Source organism: Camponotus floridanus, unplaced genomic scaffold (assembly GCF_003227725.1).
Source record: "Camponotus floridanus strain SB8 unplaced genomic scaffold, Cflo_v7.5 scaffold218, whole genome shotgun sequence".
Classification (NCBI taxonomy): Eukaryota; Metazoa; Arthropoda; class Insecta; order Hymenoptera; family Formicidae; genus Camponotus; species Camponotus floridanus.
This window is the reverse complement of record NW_020229346.1, coordinates 97,287-120,404: the sequence shown is the minus strand read 5'-3', so window position 1 is coordinate 120,404 and position 23,118 is coordinate 97,287. Positions and strand designations below refer to the sequence as shown.

The following is a 23,118-nucleotide window of genomic DNA, read 5'->3' as shown; positions in this document are numbered from 1 at the left end:
CGAAGGCCTCATAAATAATATTACCGGTGGATTGCGATGCGAGTTCTGTCCTCTCTACATCGAAAATACACATCGTGAATACATACATCGTAAATTTAGATTATAATAGAGGATACCGATTCGGGTTCATTGATCTCTCTCTCTCTCTCTCTCTCTCTCTCTCTCGTGAAATGAAGGAAACGCAATTTATGAAATTAATAGCGTAAATTGCCGACATTTCATACGCGACTATAAGAAAACTCTCTAATGAGATCTTATAGGTATATAATATTAAAGTCCCCTTCATAAACATAATATATAATATTCCTTTTATCCGTGCGAGCGTGTATATATATATATATATATATAATAAGATGTAATCTTAAACTTGCGACCAAAAAGAGGCGCGACACCTTGAGTGTTTCCAGAGGCTCTCGATTAATTTTAAATCTCGCGATATTAGGATTCCGCAAAGACCTTCGTCTTTGCGGGATTGACACTCGTGTGATTATCCGAGTGTCTTGGAAAATAAATCGTCGAGGACTTTTGAGCGACAGAGTAGCAACGTTTCTCGAGCAGCAGCCTCCGTTTTCGCGCATAAAGACACCGTCTGTGTAAACTTTCACGGAATGTTCTTTGTCGCTCCTTTGTGGAATCGACGGTTGCACATGGTCGCTATTTGTGCCTGGTATCCTCGTATCTTCAAGTATGTTTCGGTATTTTACGTAGAAGCGTACGTGTGAATATTCCGCGTCGCGCGAATGGTGACAAGCAATTAGTACTGACAATTAGCACCGAGCGAGTTGTCTTTGCCGCACCGCTGATCATGTCAAGGATAATCGCTCGTCTATTCACGGTTCAACTACCTTCGATCGACTGACTCAAACCAGTTCCTTTTCCTTTCTTTCCGATCCGATTCTCGATATATATATATATATATATATATATATATATATATCTATATATACGCACGATGACGCGCACCGTCCCTCGACTCTTTGCGTTTACGCACCAACTGAAAAATATGATAATCGGGCAAGCTTTACCCGCGAATATAATGCGCGCTTCATAACGATTCCTCTCATTAGAAAGATTTTTGATCGTTAAGGGTGCATTGTATTAATTTACATGTAGGCAATTAGAGGAGATAAAATAGTGGCTTGTTTTATCGAGAGTCGCCAATAATATTGGTATCGAATTTACAAAAGATACCTCCATCGAAATGTATATTTATGAACGAAGCTTTGGAGAGGCAACCTTGCGACATCGATTGCAAATTACATCGTAAATAAGCGCGGATTATCCTTTTGGTTATAAGCATTCGCGACACTTTCTCCTCGTCGTGAGACCCATCTAATTACCATTAGTCCCACGTGCGTTAAATTCAAAGATGCACTTGTCCATGATATTACGGAAAAAAAGGATACTTTTTGGCAGACTTGATAAATGAAGCCGTTAAGTAAACACATAAAGTGTTTACTACTCGCATTTGGAATAAAGAACGAAAAATGGCAACACAAATCGGCCGGTCCATCAATAACGCCGAAAGAGGCGAGCGTTCGTCTCTCTCATGGCGGTAAATAGGCGAGGCCGGGGTCTTGGAAAAAAAGAAAAGTTCCTGGAGATTTCTCTTGGCAACAGCCTCTCGACTCTCGCTTTCGCGCGCTTTTCCGCACGATCGCGAGCGGTTCCGGGTTATCTCGCGCGAACCCGCAGGTCATCTCTATGCAAATCCGCCGCGGTAAAACGCGCCAATGGACGCGTTTTTTTTTGGCACGCTCTCTCGTGATCTGCCATGCGCGACGACACAGTGATTTTCAATTATCGTACGATCAGGTTCTATTATTGTAACGAGAAAAGTTAAAGGTCGATCCGGTTACACGAATCTCTTCCTTAAACAGATATTCCATATCGATGGAAATGTGATTGCGAAAGATGAAAAGAGAATCTTTCTTCCTCTTTCGGAAAATAAATTTAGAATACGGGATATTTTTTATTTTTAGAGCTAGAGATTTTTTAAACGTTTATCGAATCAAACTACATTTTAGATGAGTACAGAGATCCTTATGATGTTGAGAAAGAAATTGGGCTCGGCTCAGCTTCGTCTAAGATTTTTCATTTTTTCCTGAACATGAACATCTCATCGTCATTATTGTTGCTACTTTTTTATTTGCGTCCGCGGCACCAGATAATGGTGGCGATGATGATGCTGTGGAGGATCCACTCCGACGTAGGTGGAATCCAGTCGTGCAGCGATCGTAGCGTAGATGTCCGGGCGCGAGTGCATTATGCATGTACATAAATTGCGCCTCGAGGAGAGGCGGGACGGGGAAAAGGAGAATTTCTACCATGGTCCGCTACTTCCTTTCTAGATTCCTCGCCAAAGTGGCTCTTGCATGTCGTCGATCGTAATAACGCAAAGATACTCTTTGTACAATCCCCGTCGAGAATCGAGATATCTTTGCCATTTTGGATTCGAGATTCCATGATTCAATAATGTACTTTCGGTATTTGTATTTAAATTATTCGACAGATCAATCGAGTTAAAATGGGTACATTTAGTTATTTACATACGAATGCACACACAAAGCCAATTAACCCATTATTAATTTTTAAGATATAAATATGTAAAACGCTGCACACACACACACACATACACACACATGCAGTATAATTAATCGGATATCATTTCTAGACAGTGTATGCTATTGTTTATTTCAGTTTCAAAATGTTCTACTTTTCCAATAATTACATATATGTGTGTGTACTTGTTGGAAAACCAGAACATTTTGAAAATTAAATGAGCAATAAAACATACCGTCAAAAATGAGATTTTCGTTTATTCCATAAATGGTTCATCAATCGTTTGAAATTACTGTACATATTTTAGGAATAGTGTTGATCCATATACATATGTAATCAACAATAAAATTACATTTGTCGAATCGTTTTTCGCGCGATAATAATAGCAAACCCCGCTACTTATTTACATATTAAAGCACTATTTCATGTCCACCCATAATTACAAAGTTGGACCACGAAAAGAGGATTTCGATCCGACCCTGAAAAGAAAGGAAAAGGAGAGGAGGGAAAAGAATCGCGACAAGAGGTCGCGGGCGGATCGAGGGGGATCCAAGGGAGATGACGGGATTTCGGTGTCGGTATCAGACTCACGACGTGTTCTCTGGCGTGCGAAGAAGGAAGAGAGCGAAGCGGAGAGGAGCACGCGGAGGAGGACGCGGTGCTCTCGTTGACTCTCTGGCGGCGGTCAGTTTCAGCCTCGGCGCTGGACCGTGAGCCACGCGATTTCTGCTCTCTTTCTTTCTTTCTTACTCCTTTTTTTCCTTCTTTCTCTCTTCCATTCTCCATCCCTATCTCTTCCTCTTTCACTCACTCACTCACTCTCTCTCTCTCTCTCTCTCTCTCTCTCTCTCTCTCTCTCTCGTTCCGTCTCCTGCAAATGGACAATTGCAAAGATGTAAAGATTGACGTCGATCTGTTGTTGCGTCGCACAGCAAGAGTTGTCATCTTCCCGTGATGATATAGAATGATATCGCGCGCTTTGGCTCGTTCCGAGGGCGTAATTGATCGAGAGGAGATCGAGCACGAAGAGTGTGACCCGTGAAGATTGAGAGCAAGAGTGCAGATTCGGTGGCCGCGATCTCGTGACCGGAAAAGCAACGACTAGTCATTAAAATAGAACCGACGTCTTGATAATTGCGGAAAGAAGATCCAGAGTAAAAAAAACTCGGTAAATCGCGAGTGCGCCAAGCGTTGAAATCTCCGCTGTCACTAGCAAAGCAAGCGGCGTAAAACACAACAAGCGTACGATTTTGAATATATATTGATACGCGTATCCTCGCAAGTTTGCGTTCTATTTACCATGATCTATCAGTCGAACCATCAAGCACCCACGATGTCATCTACTAAGAAAACATCGCCCAGACTGCAGCATCGCAATCTGCAAGCGTTCCCGGGCAAGTGTGCAAGGACGAAGCGAGCAAACGATCGGACGATCAACGACGAGAGATGCAAAGGGAGATGCAGGGTACAGTGGAGCGAAAAACACGTGAAGGAAGGCTTGGTCCTCGTCCAGGAGACGCAGCTCGCCAAAGTAGTCAAGACGGAACCCATCACGGAACGCTACGAGATTGGTTCAACACCGTTTGCGAGGTGAATCGATTCGCAATACAATTCTTTTTTATCATTTTGTTATGCAAATTATGTTGGAAGCTACAAAATTTTTAACTTATAATACTATATACTATATAATATTATATAATATTCTAAATAGCGAATGTGATAATCTTATAAATGTTTTATTACATAAATTTAAAAGAAATTATTTTTTTGAACGAGTTTAGCGCAAATCTTGAATTTTTATTAAATTTTCTCATAAAAATGGGTTGTTTCGTAGAGTTATAAATTTACTCCCAACGATATATACATATATATGCGGATTATATTGTGCGTAACAAGCCACGCACGATGATTAATCATTTTTGGATGCGTCGCGTAATTTGTCAAAGTGTTACGCATACGCTCAACGATACGTGACGCGCGTCGTGTATTAATCATATATTCATTGCACTGTCGCTAATCGTTGCGCGAATTAGATTCGTAATGATCGTCGACGAGATCAATAGTAATGGAACGTCGGTAATAGGATACTGATTGCCCAGCCTGTAATTTCGTACTAATAATTTAATTTAGAGTCGCGTGCGAAACGCGTAATATTTATAGATAGAGTGCTACCGGTGAAATTCACCGTCGTTATCCTTACTTTCATTTTCATCAAATTAACCGATAAGGACTTTTACATAATGATAATGTAAGCTATTTCTTCAACAAAATTTGTGGAAAGCAAATAATCAATCTTAAATATATACACTATCTCAAATTTCTTTGAATATAAATTGCCGATTTCATTATCGTCGATATCGTTATCTTAAAAATAATTATATTAGAGGACGATTCATTATTGTGTTTACGTATTCGCAATTTGTTTTTTAGAAAAAAAAATATAAAATACGATATCATATGTTTGATATTTATTTTTGATTAATTTCTATCGTTCGGTTATTAATCGAAATTGACAGTTTCCTTCCGTGAAAACCGCAAATGAATGTGTTTATTTTCATGGATTCTTAAAGACATTTCGTGGACGTTTTAATGCATCATTTTTTAATGAATAGCACATGTGCATGATAACTCGTTGCGTGCTCGTCATCAATCGTTCGCGATTGCACATCTTTGGACCATTAATAAAGTTGATTTACTTGCACAAAAGCACTTCGCATAATATATAAACAGTATTATAGATGTAATCGTGATATTTACTCGGAGACGTTGCACACGTACTCGTCGCGATCGCGTGCATTTTGCACGTCAATGCTATTAAAGTTTTGCGCTATTAAACTCGTAATTAATGACAGTTAATGACAGATGTCGATATTAATATTTTTTTCTGTCAACCACAATTAACATCAAAAATATATAAAAATATTAATAACAATTTGAATTGAAACAGAATTTGCGCGGGTAAACGAAACGCTTTTTATCATTTGAATCACAGCGATAAGCAGGAGACAAAAACGTCTCAGGGACGATCACGATAAATTTTCATAAATTATTCCGTCAAGTCGCGACGGCTTTCAACACCTTCCTCTCAGATGCTGTCATTATCCGTGATCCGATCGCTAAAATCCAATTTTCTATGATTACTGCTCGTACCAATCTTTAATAATGGTGAAATGCTTTAATCGATGCGCCGTATACAGACGGATATTATTCGGGTAGCGGCGATTCAATGCTCTGCCTCTCTTTCATTCTCTCTTTTTCTTTGCTCTCTTACTCGCCCGTGGTAATTACTTTTAGAAGCGAACCTTGAGTGGTAAAGGGCAATATAAAAATTACGGTATCGGCCCCTTCCGTCTCTGGCGCCGTTTCTCTTGTTTCTCCGCCTCTTGGTCGCTTTTACAGACTCATTGTCAGACGAGAGGAAGGAAATTCGGGATACGCTGATGCGCGACCTTAAAATCGAAATCGAATTAAAGAAACTTGCGTTGTTTGTCTACGCTATCGATGTTCATTATCCTCATCTCACGATCATGAAGAAACGCGACGATGAGTTACCGCCGATTTGCATGTTTTATGTGAGAAGTCTTGCTATTCTGGCACAATTTTCCAACCGCACTTCTGACTCCTGATCTTCAAATCCTCGCGCCTTATTAATTTGATTATATTGTTTATATAATTAATTAAGATAAATAAAGAGAAAAGGATTATTTAGTGCATATTTACGCGAGCAAAAGTAGAATGTCAGAGTATTTGATCTCGATATAGAAAGTTAATGTGCGATGCATCATCTATGATCATATCTTACTTGATGCACTTTATGTAGTGCGCTCTCCTGTGTATAAAGATGCTTGCTTAAATACAGCTGAAAACGTGAGATACGCATTACGGGCACAGCCTTGCCAGGCGCCGTTGTGTCGACCTTGCCAAAGAGACGACCGGAATCTTCGATGAAAAGCGGTGCGTTCAGGATTGTAAATAATGTAATCACTCGACGGGATGTTAAATTCAAGACGATGACATTAAGTATCGCGAATGGGATATTGTCTGTTAAAAATAACAGGGAAAAACTACGAGTAAAATGCTGCGATGAAACAAAAAGTTGCTAAAGAGATTTCGCGAAAATAAAATCGATGTTTAATCTCAATAAACAGAAATATATCTCATGTAATGAAGCGACGAAGGTTATAATTGTTAAAGACGCGATCGCGATCGCGGGATAAAACATTTTTATCATTTTTAACATTTTTATAACACCAAAGTAGCAGAAAATTGCGAAATGAAGGAAAGAGAGAAGATATACAGCGGAAAGCGGTATTTGGAGTAGTAGTGAAGGATGCTATGGAAAGTGGTTACATTTGTAAATTTACTTGTTTTTCAAAAGAGAAATACATTTTTTTGAAAATGTAAAAGTCAAAAAAGAAATATTTCACAAATTTGTGAAATGTGCAAAATAATATCGTAAGATTTTGTAGCGATAAGAGAAAAGTTCCTACTTACAAGTTTATTTGAAGGAGAATAAAAAAAATCGAACTTTATTATTGTGAAATATTCTTATTAATATTTTAACAGCGGTCAGTGGGCAAAAGTCTATCGCTGCAGATCGCGATCAACTGGTATACCTTACGCAGCCAAGTATTCGTCTAGAAATCGATTCAACGCCGATTGCAGCGCGGAACTGAGACACGAGATCGCCTTGTTATCCCTATGTTCGCAATCGCCACGTGTTGTCCGGCTACACGATGTTTACGAGACGCCAAAGGAAATTATTTTGGTCATGGAATAGTAAGTTTTTAAAATTTTTCATATGATATTTTTCGTAGTATTTTTAATAGTTTCGTGATAGATTATTATCATATTAAAGAAAGAGAATATCATGGAAAGTATGTATGCAAAAAAATGTAATATTTATAGATATTTATCGCCAACACAATAATTTCTCTAACATTCTTACATTCTACTAATCTTGGAATGATAATTTTTTTTTTAGCGCGCCCGGAGGTGATCTGCAGACGCTCATCGATGGCGATTTGGTGCCTCTCGAAGGTGACGTCGTACATTTTGTGCGGCAGCTAGTGGAAGGACTCGTCTACCTCCACGAGAGAAATATCGCCCATTTGGACATCAAGGTAAGTTCGACCCATAAAAGGTCGATGCAAACTTGTCACGCTTCTCTCCGGATCCTGGAGCCGACTTCATCGACGCGTCGCCTGAAATTTCCAACCGTGCTTGCGCTTCGTTGCAAGCGCGAAAAAAAAATCACGAGAGCAGATTTCCGGTATTACGTGTCTCTTTGTTTCGATAATTTTACTCGTAATAGAATTTAGAACTCGATAAAATTCGATATAATATAAAATAAAGTTCGAAATTTTGATATTGCGGTATATTTCAACTTCATAATTAAATCAGTAATCGAACGAGTTGACTAATAAACGATTGTCGAATGATTGAACTCCATTTCACAAAAACGGATAAAGCTGATAGAGGAGAATTTAATTGCAACCGGTCATCGGGTACAATAAATGACAAGTTCTCAAAAGAAAACAAATTGGAATCATCATTTATACTGTATATAAAGATACATATAACGCAGAATCATTATTATTATTTCCATATTTTCGAAAACTGACTTGCTTTTAAAATACGAATGCTTGATGAAAAAAAGAGATGTGCCTCGCATATTTGTTATTCCTCCAGGATTCGAGAGATAAAATCGGACTACGAATCTTTCGAAACTTAAGATATCTTTTCGCGCGATGTTTTTTTTCCTTTTAAATGAACGAAATTCATTTCGTCAGTCGTTTATTAATAAAAAGAGACGCCCCGGATGTGATGTATCATTCACTTTCAGTACAACATATTTTTTTCTCTCTTTATTAATGCTATATAAATTATTTGGATATTCTCTAATGAGTCGACGCTCTCTATGAAAATCGGGCAACCATCACAAGATGAATCAAGCTATGTCCATTGAACAACAAAGTGACTCGTTCACTCTAGCTCACTTTATTCTTCAAAGCCAGTGTCATATTTTTTTGTCAGTGCTTGTTCGAGCAACGTAAATATTTCTCCGACTGTCTCACTTTTTGTCTCGTTTTTCTTTATTTCAGTCATAAAACCTCTCGTAGCGGTGCAATTAAGCGCTGTCGACATTTACACGCGAAGAGGTCTTTAATCTCCGACAGCCTTTAATCTTGACGGTATCGCTTTAGAATGAAAGAGAGAAGGAGTGAGGAAAGTCTTCACCATTCACATGTTGCATAAAAATGTCAGGAGCTTAAAAGTTTCGAAAACGAAGCGCTACTTGGTCTTCGAGACTTGTGCTAAGCTCGACTAAATTATGAAAACTTTTATTATGCTATAAAAAAAATGATATTTTAACCTGCTCTCTTCCGGACGCATTTATTGCATGTAATAAAATATTTACGACGTCCATCATATCGCTCTTCGCTCATAGAAATAGAGATACACACACATATATATATATATATATATATATATATATATATATATATCTTGCGTCACTAAACAATTTTAAGATATAGATCTTATTGTTAACTCGCTAATCAAAAAAACCACACCGACATCCGATTAGTACTGCGAGAGGAACATGTGTCAGGATATAAGTTCAGGATGAGCGTGGGTGGAGAAATAAACCGGTGATAACAATACGCAAAGAGGTGCAAAAGTAGTGTTCACCAAACGTTCACTTTGCACTTTTTATCCGCGCAATGCGAGTTTAGATCGATTTGCATTATAAGAAGCCGTGATCGAGTGGATATCCGATTTTCTTGCGCGAAACAAGGATTTTTTTCTTGACGATGCAATTTGATCGATCAACAGATTAAATTAATCGTACAAAGTTCAATTATGATTAATATTTATCGATTAATATTTATCGCATTCGGTGACGTAATGAATTAATTCCGGCCTACTGTAACTAGCAATAGTTGCTCAAGTTTTGCGATAAATGGGTTCCACTTGATTTATTTCCTAAGCGTTATGATTGCAAACGCGCATTCAACTGCGGCGTATGAAACGCGTTACGTACGCAACGTGAACGCATTATTTCCGCGCTCCATCCACACTATCGCCGTATTTGGATATAGCGTGTATGTGCGAGAGAAAAGGAGATCAGGGAGGAGATTGTTTATCCTGAACGAGCCCATCTTACGCCATGCATTCGACTGGACGATTCTCTCGTCGAATAAACGCCAGGAAAACGAGGACCTATAAAGTCTCTGCATTAAAATATATCTCTAAGGAACTCATTAAAAAAACAATAAAGAGGCAAACAAAAGGATGGACGCAACCGAGTCCACAAGTTACCGAGTGCACTTTAAGCTCGATGCCACCCACTCAAAGTCTTCGCGGTCCATAGAAACATAACGCTTTCGCTGCAATAACGCGACCGCATCACATTAGATCCGGCGCGGATATGCAGATGAGAGAGAGAGAGAGAGAGAGAGAGAGAGAAAGACAAAGATGAAAGAGATATCTCGCTGAGCAAAGTCGTTTGTACAAAAGAATGCAAAAACTCCCAGCGCGGAGGAAAAACAGAACGCGCGAGCTGTAGTTGCCGACCACGCCCTGCTTCTTTGCTGATACACTCTCGGTGAATCACATCTGGTTCCTATCTCCGTTAGGTACCCATGTCTGGACACCATAACGAGAGCAACTCTAACCCACCAAGTATCCACCAAGGGGAAGAATAGTAGTCACCGATCGACAATTTTAGATCTGGCAACCTCTCTCTGTCTAATGACTGTAATGTTAGAATAGAGAAGAATTATATATATATATATATATATATATATATATATATATAATTCTTCTATACATATATATGAGATTTATGTATATGAATATTAATTTTTCTACCGCGAGTCAGATATAATATATATTTTCCTCATAGAACAAACACTTTGATTGAATGATCAGACGACTTTACGGTATTCGTTTAAGCCCACGCGTCTGTTTGAATAAAGTAGAGATATTTCATAGATTTAATCATGTGGGATTGTTGATCACATCCTTCTGAAGAGTCTAATATTTTATTTTATAGTGTCATAAAGCTGAAAGAAAATGATTAACAAAACGCTCGAGGCCATTGTTGAGATCAGACTTCGTATTCGGTTCGTCACAGTTTCTACAAAATTTATATAGATGTGATATGTTAAAATATTAAAATTATATATCTGGGCTATAAAGGGATCGGTTAAATTAACAATTTACATTTCATTGAGCGGCATATACCTATTATAAATTGAATTCGCGTACGTAAGGAGAAAATGCGCCGCACTAGATCTACGTATCAACCGCGTCAGCTGATCTCTCCAAGTTCGTAAAATTACGAATAGCTCGAATGAGAATCACTTCGCGTTTCTCAGTGTTTTAATCAGCAGTCGTTCCACGGAAAACGCGCGCATACTGTCGACGGAAAATAAATGTCTAAAAAAGGCTGCGAACAACAAGAAGACGGCAGATCGCGCAGCGTGCCATTTTGATGACAAGCGCGATTGCGAACCCCGTATTATTCTTTATAATCTTCCCACTAGTGTGGCCTATTTATCATTCAACTGCAACGCATTCGATCGCGAGCTTCTGATCGCGATATTATTATGTGGACTCGCGCGCACGCAAAGTAGTGCGGCCGCGCGTAATATTCCCGCTACGTAATGGCTCTGTGTCGCGAGGGAATTACGTATCTCGAGAATCGAGATTTATTTTTACATCTTTTGTCATTATTTATTAAGTCGCGCACGACCAAGAGAGAAACTTTGAATATTCAGGCGCGCCTACGAGAAAATGCCCAAGGCTTACCTCGCGTTAAATCGAGGATTCTAAGCGAGTGGAGTACCGATGACGCTCGGAAAGCGCTACGTCCTTCTGTTGTTGTCCCGCATCATCTTTAATAGAAAAGCCAGATAACTGCAACGCACACACCTATATTTAAAATATTAATTCTTTTCGATCGACACCTACACTTGATTTTATCACATCTTGCTCAACCAATATGCCTCATGTGCGAATATATATATAACATATACATATATGTAGCATTCAGTTTAATCAATTCAACAATTAGTGGCAAGTGTAAGCGATTCTAGAACATCTTGAGCAGTATAATCAATACGATTTAAATTATGTCAGCAATTATAATATCTTGCAGCCTTCGATACTCACTATCAGCCTTCATTGTATATCGGTTGTTGGCGATTTATGATAATTGGATTGTCGGCATGTCTTTGAATTTCATGGTGATCTGTCGCGAGTAACGCAGCGATTCGCATACTTGATCCTTCTATTCGATACACTTTCATAAATTGTTTCGCGATAATATCACGTCGCGACACACACATTCTTTTCGCGACTAATTATTTTTCTCATTCATCAAATTGTCGCAAAAATGCAAAATGTCGAAAGCGCTCATTCTCACGAAAGATTTTGTTTGCTCCTTCTTCTCCTTTCGCCCTTCTTTCGTTTGGTATATATAAATATTTAACGAATTAATCGAACGATTGCATTCGGTTTGCCATTTTACTCGCCGCGTTACGCCGCGCTCGTAGTATCGGATTACAGTGAGACGATTCTCGTCGCCGCGCGCTTCTACTCACGCAGATTGGCCGATCTTCTTTATTTAATATTTCGTTAATTATTGCGACAATCCCAAAACAATACAGGTCATTCCTTCTTAATTTGAGCCAATCTACTTCTTTATTTCGTTAAAGTCGAAAATTGACGGACCTGTATAAATATTACACTTAAGTGTGAGTCCAAGAAGCAGATTTCTGATATTCACTGTAAGTCAGCCGCTCCTCGGGCGATCGGGACGAGATTTAAACGGTAGTACCGCGAAATGGTATAGAATTTTATGCAAAAAGAACGAAATCGCTATCGCGTCCGGAAGTCGAGATATAAATTGGCTGTTTTTCGTCTGCGCGCGGACGGTCGAAATCCTGCAGGACGCCGCGCATGTTGCCTGCCTCTCTCGCGCGATATTCACTGTAACGCGGCGAGTAAAATGGCAAGCCGAATACAATCGTTCGATTAATTCGTTAAATATTTATATATATATCGAACGAAAAGATGAATCGGAATGCAATCGTTCGATTAATTAATTAATACCAAAATACTTATATGTATAATGTGTACATGCTTACGAAAGCTTTTTCATTAAATATATGTAAATTCTTTTGAATCTTGCAGCCTCAAAATCTGGTCATGATGGGTTCCTTCCCGGATTGCGATGTTAAATTGTGCGATTTCGAAATCTCGAGAGTTATTCTCGAGGGCACTGAGGTACGCGAGATTCTTGGCACGCCGGATTATGTGGGTGAGTGACTTTCCTTGGTTTCCGGTGAATTATTACCTTACAATTTGACTTGCATGTTGATGCAAAAAATTGAGATATTTTTTTAAAGAATAAAAATCTCCTTTAGCATTCAGAGATGTATATTTATAAATGTTTGTTTCCTTTTCTGTCGCAATACGTTAACATATCGTTTGAGATTTCGAAAGTTTAATACGCGTCATAAATTTTTTTGAATATATATAACTATTCCAAGCAATTCGCTGGCTGAGCGATTACTGAGAAATCGAGCGTCATGCAGCTACTTGACAAACTTTCTTAATAAGCAATAAAATATAATAAACAAAATATAATAGCGCTACATTATATGTACTGTCAAGATAGCCGAATATATCAAACATTAAGATTTACCGAGATATGAAAGGAGGGTGAAAGGAGAACATCACCCAAGTGGTGTGGCTTAATTGCTATTGATCTAGATTATCTAGATTTACTAATTGACGATCATCGTGGCGAGATTACAAATATAATAGGTATTAATTGACACGTTAGCCTCATTCCACGCTGCCCTTAATAAAGTCATATGGGTAGAAGGGGGGAGAGAGACTCTCGTTACAGTGTGTGTGCTCACACGATGTGACATGCACATACGTAGAATCGGGTCCGTAAATGACGTCGGTCGTTTCAAATCGTGTCATTTTCCAGGCAAGGTAATTGACGCGTGTCTGATGTGACCTTTACATCGTGCAAAACGAAGTAAATAACGAAGTCGAACAGGGGCGATGAATTAATGTTTCTCCTTTGTGCACAATTTTCCTCTCTCTCTCTCTCTCTCTCTCTCTATCGTTTAAAGTTGAGATTTTGCGGGAATAAACGCTTCTTCTTCGTCCGGGCTGTCACAAATTTAAATATGATTTGCAGTTTAAAGAATGACGCGTTTTTCTTGGACTCGACGTGAAAATTATTTACCGATTAATTATCGCCGATGTGGCGGTCTCACCCGCCTATCTATTTGATCAAAATAGAGCAGCAAAAGTGGTCAAGTGGTGATAATATCGGAGGTGGTACCGTTACGCTTGTTAAAAAAAAGATGCTTTGAATCTATCAGCCACTTAACAGAGATAGAGAACCGGTGGACTACTTATCGCGCGATTTAATTAATACTTGTCATCATCGTGCAATATTTAGAAAATAATAATAAGATCGAGGAAATAAGAATAGGAACAATTGGCAGTGGATAATTAAGATTATATCGAGATGACTCAATTTCCTCGGCAATAAACTAGAAACAGTTATAACAATTATATTATTTTTGTTCGTTTCGTTCGCTTCGACAGCATAAATCGAGCTTTAAATTTTTACAAAGGATTTTATAAAAGTTTACAATCTCTTTTCCTCTCACAGTTAGAGCGAATTATAACTTTAACAATCTATAAATCGAATTGAAAATCAGAATCAAATAGATGAAGTGACACGAATCAGATAATCCCGACTCTCGACTTCATTCCCAAGCAGATGACCTACTACGACTTTCGTATATGTAAATAAAAATGACGCGTTCGAGTGATGTCACATACGAGATCACTGAAAATAAAATAAATGGTTAAACGGACGGGGAAATCTCAACGTATGAGATCATGCTACATGATATTGTGTGTAAACGTTTCCATATATTCAATCATGTTTACATTTCTCTTTCAGCGCCCGAAATACTGCATTATGAACCGATCACGCTGGCAGCCGATATGTGGTAAGACTAAACGTCAAGTTTATGCTTTATTTCTTTATGTTTCAAATCCTCGTATATATCGAATGTATATCAAATGTTCCTCATTCTACAAAAAGAATGCATTTGTTCTAGGTCACTCGGTGTCACAACTTATGTATTGCTAACAGGCTTCTCGCCTTTCGGCGGCGAAACCGACCAGGAAACTTTTCGGAACATATCCTTGGGGGAGGTGGATTTTCCCGAGGAATTGTTCGAGGATATCTCGGCGCAGGCAAAGGACTTTGTCGCGAAGCTCTTGGTGTTAGACCCGAGGTATAATCGCCATTCATCGCACGCTTGAGTCTTCTCATGAATACATTTTCTCGAAGAATAATTTAATTTAATTTTTCTTCTTTCGTCTTTTTTCTAGTGCACGAATGACAGCGAAGCAATGCCTGCGCCACGATTGGCTACGCGGTGCCCCGATGCAAGCGTCGCCTCATCTACGAAGATATCTGTCCAAGTCGCGTGAAGTTCTCCTGGAACGAGTCGTTAGTCGGGAGAATCTGAGACGAGCTGCGCTGATAAGTCAAACAACTAGCCAGGCAAGTCTCTGCCAGGCGGATCTCCAGAACGATCAGAATTCTCATCAGCAGCATCATCAACAGGGGCAGTTGCAAGACTGCCTACTGAGTCAGAGCGAAATGTGTTTGACTCACCATCTCACGGAAAGCCGTTTAAGTTTGGCGGGTAGCGAGGAATTTCCTAGCCCGGTAGATTCTCAGGTCAGCTTAGAGTCTTCCAGGACCAACTTGAGTTACGCGAGTCAGAGTTGTCTGTTGAATCAAGAGCAGACGAAAGGATTATTGAGTAAAGCTCAGAGCCGGTCCCAGGCTAATTTGAATCAAGGTCTGAGCCGCGGAATACTCTCGAGGATACGCAGTCTGAATCGCGTTCAGTCTCAGGCGTGTCTGCTGAATGGATCTGCGGCGATCGGTTACGAGGAGATTGCCGCAATGAACCTTGTTATCAGTAAATCTCGCGAGAAACTGTATGGCTTGAGATCCTTGTCGAAATCCCAGGGTGTCCTGGATATTTACAAAAGCCTGGAATGCCTGAAGCGTCGAAGGAAGAGTTACCAACGCGCCAAAACCGAAGATATGCTCTCAATTTTAAAGCAATTCAGCGCTGAGATCGCGTCCTCCAGACTTGTACCGTCAATGAGCGATGATCGTATAGTTACTAATGTAACATCAAAGACTGATTTAATATCCGATAAGATTGAGAAAATTAATCAAGATATACCAACAATTGTGTCGACGAATCCAAAGATACCGAGTGGTTTCAACGATGATAATCGAGATAACTTGTACATGTCATCGAATAACACGAAACGTGAAGCAAAGAATATAGATGAATTACAGATCCCGAAGAAGCTCACCTCGGAATCTGAAGAGAATCTAGATTCCTTAAAGTCAGTCGAGTCGGACACCTTGACGGAAGATTCCGATGAGATGCCGTTGAGACGCGAGGCGAAACATGATAGTTTAGTTAACAAACACCATTGCGAACGTCAATATTCTAACGTTTCTAGCCATTCCAATAATTCAGCAATGTCCGATGATAAGGAGGATCGTTCGACGGAATCGGAAAACGATGAGCCAAAATATACGGTGGCGCAGCTGGTCTCCGCATTCAACAAACACCAGGAGGTCGCTTCGAGGACGAGCCTGAAAGCAATCATGTCCGAGAGACGAATTAACGAGGTAATATTCCCGACCGGCACGAAAGCTTTACGTCTCTTTATCCCGGACATTAACATCACTGAAAATAAGATCGTCAGACGAAAGACGAGCTATAAGCCGCGAAAGAATTGGGAGGAACTTAGAAAACGCAACGAGAAAAACGAAGGTGTTTTAAAGAATCGTGATAACGAGGGTGTTGATAATAAGACTTGGAACGAGCTCAGCGAGCGAAAAGAGAATCAGGAAGATTCTGTGAAGGTTCTCGAAGAGAATGTTGCTACTATTTCAGAGTTAATCAGTCAGAATGAAGATACGAATTTACCTTTGGATCATTGCTCGCTTTTGCAGTCTGAAGAGGGTAATGAACAGTCCTTTATCGATACCATAAATACTGGAAGCAATCTCGATATCACGATAGATGAAAAATATAAACAGTGCGTGAAGGGTGCTATGTCTGGCAAAATTGAAACGTCTGCAAAGAATCAAAAGCGAAATCTAAAACCATTAGAAACGCAACATAAGATTACTATTTCAATTCGCCAAAAGGAGAGATTGCCTAATTATATATATCCAGACGTAACTTTGAAAGATGACAATCACGAAGTGCCTAAAAAAACATCTGTCATCGCGACTAACGGAAAATCCGGATCTAGAATCGGATCTAAGATTGAACGAAATAAATCAAATTGTGGCACTACAAATGTAAATCTCAAAGATATTTTGCAGCGGGTAGACAGTTTCAAAAATACTCCTAAAGAAAATTTAGAAAATCTCAGAAAGAGAACGTCGATCGCGAAGATTATCTTGAACGACAATCTTGTCCATGATAATCAAGACGGTTATGAGACGAGTTCTTGTGCGAAGAATGAACCATCGTTGACCGACAGACAACCGGAAGAGCGAACGAAGCTGACGGTTCCGCCATCCTTTATCCGATCCTCCTCTTTGTCGAGCGACAGCAGTTGCCCCACGCCATCCAGCATGCAATCCGATATAAATGTATCGTCGTGGGAGGACGTCCAAGTCGCTGCGGGTTCAAGCACATCTCTGGAAAAAGAAGACGTTTGCAGAGTCGCGAAAAAGAGTGATATCCAGGGGACGTTCAGCGAGGGAAGAAACAGACAATATACGGAAGAACGAAAAGGGGTCTGGGGTCGGATCTGTACCGGCTCTTACATCAGAGCCATGGAAAAGTTTAGCGGCAAAAATGTAGACGCTGCGAGGAAGTCAACAGGTTCAACGATTCTCGCGGAACAGACGGAAAAAACCAGACGGAAAAGCAGTTCCGCGATGCCGCGAATTATATAAATCTTTAAGTATCTTCACCTTTAGATGATTGCTGTTTAAAGTATAATATGCAAAAGCATTTCGAACATTGCAAAGTCTATTTTATGTTCCTGAAGAAATGCAATCCTTCATTTGCAATGCGACGTGGAACGGAAGAGAGTGAGGATGAAGATTGATCGATATCTTTTTTCCGGAGTATCTTAATCGCGCGGCAAGATGGAAGATAATGCTCTTGCGATCTTGAGAAGCGTAACCATGAGCAAGGACCTTGGGCATTAGAACTCCGTTATAACGCCGCATGCCGATCGGAATGCAGATACGCGTGTCAGCGCGTTTCTATTGATGAGACAGCCCGTTAGTTATTAACATCCCACTCGATCGAGTATCGATCAGTGCATTGATCGATAACAATACACGAATAATATCGATGCGTAATAAGACGATAATGTTTTTAAAGAAAGAAAAGGCATAATACAATAGATGAAATATATTAGAGAAGGTAATTAATTCTGCATCGTATCTATCTTGCTTACGTTATGTATGTGCGCGTCTTCTCTTTGAATTTGTAAACTATTCTTAAACTTCCTCTCATGCGCGAAATACATATTACAATGAAATATTTTCTAAAAATTTCAAAAATTATTGAAGATATACATATTATATATCGAAGATTAATTGAAGATAATTTTAGAAAAAAATTGTATAGAGAGATTGGATTATATATTTCTGCATTTTTTTCAACGGATACTATGCCTTATATTATATTTTTTTATATTTATAACCTACCAATAAATTTCGTCTAAAAGTACATCGTTTTTCAATAGCGCAATTACTGGAAAGATAATCTTCATCACTTTTGCAAGATGCAATTAGGGATATGATCGTGAAATTAAGAGAATCGTTGCACATCGATATACGATCATGGCCACGATTCCTTATGGGATAATTATGGAATGATTCACTCAAAGCCCAAATTGCGACTAAACGCGTAAGCGCGCTTTTAAAGACGCGATTATAGACCTCACATAAGAATTGCATGTAGCAATTTGAGCTCCGAGGAAGAATCCGTAGGAAGGAGCTCCGTAGAATTGTAATAAATAAGATATTACAGAAGATAAGATTAATATGTTATCGATAAAGCTATAAGCCGCGATCAGGCTGTTGAGCAGGTACCAGACATGATTTCGATAATATCCGTACAAATTGGTAAAATTAAATTTTATTATAATATAAAACAAGTCAGTTCTTGTTACCGTTCCGACATAGCATAATAGCGGCTATATAGTGTATACACAAATAATGATACATTACATGATCACTCCCATCGACTTTTTCGCACTCTTTTGCGCTCTATTCTCGCGGAATTGGAGGCTTGATTATCCTGAGCTACTGGTTTCGGTGGCGGTACGGTCGGGGGTGGCGGCATTATCACAGAAGGTGGAGTGATTGTCTGCTCCCAAGTATGATCTGACGAAGCTCGAAACTAATATACATAACAAACAAAATTGTTGAGTCATTCGAGAAAGTCATTTGCCGATTACTTTTGAACGTCATTCTTTAATACATCTTTCCGAAGTAAACGTGACTCACCTGAGAATTATACTGACTTCGGAAAGCAGCTTTCATAGCGGAGAGTCGATCACTACCAGGTCCGTGTCTCTCTAACTTTTTAACTACCTCACTGATATCCTTGGATGCTTGCGTTGACGATGATCCACCCTAAAATGTATAATTGCAGTAGTTTGATAAAATATGTAAGAATATTTATACAAATTGTGCGATTGCGATGCGTACCGAACTCGAAGACTCGGGTCTGCCTCTGAAGCCAAGTCCGGCTCCACCGATATTTAAACTCTTTCCTTTCCCACCTTTAAACCTTGATTTCCTGAACCATGCGCTTTGCATGGCCAAATCCATTAAGCTCTTTGACACTTCTTGATTCGCTCCCTCCAAATTTCTTACTAAATGTCCGGCAAATTCCTTATCCTTTTCAGTTACAAGCGTATACGCTACACCTTTCTCACCAGCTCGTCCGGTTCTTCCTATTCTATGCGTATGAGTATCGATATCTCGCGCTACATCATAATTTACGACAGTCTTGATATGTGGAATATCCAAACCTCGAGCTGAAAAGTCACGCGATATTTTATATGTATATTTCATACATACATACATACACACACATATATATATATATATATATATATATATATATATATATATATATAATATCTCGAATGAAAGATATAAATAGTTTAATAATATTTAAAGATATAATAATTACCGGCTACATCAGTAGCAACTAAGGTACTGACATCCTTCTTTTTGAAAGCTGTAATCACTTTATTTCTTTCGATTTGATCCATGTCGCCATGCAAAAGCAATACATCAAACTCTTTCAATTTGAGATTGTTGGCAAGTTCTTCTGCGTTTAGCTGAAATGTGGAGGGACAAATATTAGACATATCTCTTTAGTATTATATTATAGTTAAGAGTTTGTTAAGATTATAGGATTGGGAGGATTTTGGTTCTCGCACCTTCTTAGTGACAAAGATTAAGAGACTGCCGGCACTTAGAAATTCAACCAAGTTTTGTAACAGCCAATTCCATTTTCCACTAGGATTATTATGAAACATGATAACGTGTTGCGTCACATCAGTATTCGCCTCGCCAACATCTCCTTGCACTATTCTAATAGGATCTGTTAAAACGTCTCTAGCAAGCTTCTCTACTTTCTTTTTGAATGTTGCACTGAACAGCAATGTTTGCCTGTCAGGTCTCACATGGTTACATATGGATCGTACTTGCGGTTCTAGAAAAAGGGAAGAAAAAAAAAGTAGTTTAGTATTGATTATTGATGCGTATTTAGAGCTATATTACAATTTGTTTACTCACCAAATCCCATATCAAACATTCTATCAGCTTCATCCAGAACCAAAAATGTAACTCTAGTTAAATTCGTTGCTTTCATTTTAACAAGATCGATCATTCTACCAGGTGTAGCGACCACAATCTCTGCGCCACTTTCCAGCGCTTTGCTCTGTTCCCATTTGCTACCGCCTCCATAGCAACAACATACTTGGATATTGTAAACCTTTCCGAATTTTTTCGCTTCTTGATAAATCTGCGATATATTTATATATAAGTTTTTTTTTTATTTCAAATGCTCATTATATAGAATCAACATTACAATAAAATATTACTTGTTGAGATAATTCTCTTGTCGGTGCCAAGATAAGACCGATAGGGCCGTCGCCAGCTTTCAATTCGCGCTGATCCATAATATGCACTAACATTGGCCAGATAAATGCTGCTGTTTTACCACTACCAGTTTTTGCTATACCTATTATATCTCGTCCACTCAAAGCAGCGGGAACTGCCTGTGCTTGAATAGGTGTAGGTTGTGTGTATTCATTTTTACGAATAGTTTTCATCAGCGCATCATCAAAGCCAAAATGGCCAAAACTTGTAACAGGATTCGGCGGAGATGGTCCGGATACCTTTATACCCAAAGTTTTTTTCAAGTCATCAATCTGTTGTTTACTTAAACTTGCAATTTCTTCATGTACATTGTAAAAATTTTTGTCAAATGTTTCATATTCTATTTCACTGTGATCCATTGGAGGTAGTGGATCAATTTCTTTTTTCTTTGGTGGTGCAATAGGATTACCATCTTCGTCGTATTCGATTTCTTGATCGGATTCTTCTTGTTGCAAGCCAGCAGTTGGATTCTCCTCCATATATCTAAGAAATAACACACAAAATCAAACTATATATATTTTTCTTATAAATATAATTATGATTAAATCTTATAAATATAATTTCTTATAAATATAATAATTATGATTAAATAATAATTATTCTTATAAATATAATTATGATTATTATTATTCTTAAAATAATTATAATTATTATTATATATAATTATAATTATTATTATATATATATATATATATATATATATATATATATATAATTATAATTATTCTTATAAATATAATTATGATTAAATAATAATTATGACTAAATATTTTTATATACAAAAAAAATGAACAGCTATAAACATCATATATATTTGCACAAAATTCGCACCTATAATAACTCTCCTCGTCATCTTCCCCATCAATGTCTGCCCGAAATCCTTTTGATTTTTCTTCCTTACGATTATCACCACATTGAGCTGCATAATTATTTCGCTTCACTTCCGCATCAATGCCTGCCATGAAAGCATCTAAGGTATCTTCTTCGCCATCGCTCTCCTCTTTCATTGCAGATTTTTTCATCAAATCATAAGTAGGAGAACCAGGTGCAGGTATATATTCTAATGATGAACTCGGAGGTTCATCATCATCCTCGAAATATCTGATTTTACATAATAATGTTACAATAATATATTTGTTTCTACCTCTTTTTTTATAACAATCTTCAAAAATATCATTATTTTTAGAGTTATACTAACTCCTCCTCTGTTTTACTGCGTTTTTTAGGCATACCCCAACAAGCGGACAAAGCATTCTCTGTAATAGCACTCATCGTATGATAGCCTTGTTTACTCAATGTCGCGTTTGGTGGAGGTGGAGGTATATTAGTGCCGCTTCTTTTTGTCCCAGACACTTGGAAGCCAGCGAAGCCAAAACCTTTTGGCTTGTTACCGCTTCCTCGATGATAACTCATTGTATGCGCTTTAACAATCAATCGAAGCTAATTATTGCAAAATTCTATCTAGAATATATAAATCAATCGGAAATAATCGTTTGTGATTTCAACGATACAAGTAAAACGGCAATTAAATAGTCAACTTCTATTACGCAACACGACGCAATAGTCGCAATGTTTTTGCTGTAGAAAATACTTTTGGCACTTTATTTAAAGAAATTTTAATCCTAATACAATAATAAAATTGATTAAGGTTCTCGTCTAAGACAACACTTACTTAAATTGACGTTTAAAGGTTAAAGATTAAAATGCTATTCAGCTGAAATTTTGAAATATTAACATTGCGAAGTAACTTTGTCACTAAAACTTTTCCGTTTTACTTTCTTTGCGCACAATAATCGTAGAAATTTAATTATACAATAATTACCTGTACGATCGGCAAATTCATAAATTTATACGCATTTAATCCGTAATAATCGAACAGTAAAATCTGCTGTCACAAACAACTACAACGTTGAACCATGAACTACGAAGCACAGATGCTAGCCTAGCTATACGTTCCGATATTCTAATATTAAAAATCTATAATTTACATCACGTACATACACTATAGATCGGTCCGTTTTTAAATAAAGGAGCACCTAAAGATGCTTTTACATCGAGCAGCATCGAGCGTCTGCGCAGAAAACTATTTCCATTGCGCAGATTCAGAAATTTATTCCCTATAAAAACAATGGCCGCATATTCAACGCATACTCAACCGCTAAGTAGCAATCGAATATGATTGGTCTCTACTTTCAGGTCCGACCAATCAGCGTCGAGTTACATCGGAAAATCTAGTAATGTTGCCCAAC

At 38.3% G+C, this 23,118-nt stretch overlaps 2 protein-coding genes across 3 annotated transcripts; one reads left to right on the top strand and one right to left on the bottom strand.

Moving 5' to 3' along the window:
* Positions 1-3,862: 3,862 nt before the first annotated feature.
* LOC105249970 (serine/threonine-protein kinase GIN4) lies at positions 3,863-18,064 on the top strand. The gene is made up of 7 exons (XM_011255798.3): positions 3,863-4,152; positions 7,129-7,341; positions 7,547-7,685; positions 12,766-12,892; positions 14,570-14,618; positions 14,730-14,909; positions 15,007-18,064. Exons 1-7 carry the CDS (start codon positions 3,863-3,865, stop codon positions 17,627-17,629), a joined length of 3,621 nt encoding a protein of 1,206 aa, XP_011254100.2. The 3' UTR covers positions 17,630-18,064.
* On the bottom strand, positions 17,229-22,871 carry LOC105249957 (ATP-dependent RNA helicase DDX42). 2 transcript variants are annotated; one of them, XM_011255788.3, is made up of 11 exons: positions 22,692-22,871; positions 22,068-22,290; positions 21,701-21,970; positions 20,812-21,352; positions 20,504-20,732; positions 20,146-20,420; positions 19,893-20,043; positions 19,403-19,734; positions 19,199-19,327; positions 18,920-19,091; positions 17,229-17,368 (listed from the first exon to the last, which is right to left on the bottom strand). In XM_011255788.3, the coding sequence occupies exons 2-10, from the start codon at positions 22,280-22,282 to the stop codon at positions 18,924-18,926; spliced, it is 2,310 nt and encodes a 769-aa protein (XP_011254090.1). In that variant the 5' UTR covers positions 22,283-22,290; positions 22,692-22,871; the 3' UTR covers positions 17,229-17,368; positions 18,920-18,923. The 2 variants fall into 2 exon arrangements, with proteins under 2 accessions (XP_011254090.1, XP_019882708.1); XM_020027149.2 differs by lacking the exons at positions 17,229-17,368; positions 22,692-22,871 and having other exon boundaries at positions 18,777-19,091; positions 22,102-22,249.
* Between the last annotated feature and the right edge of the window lie 247 nt (positions 22,872-23,118).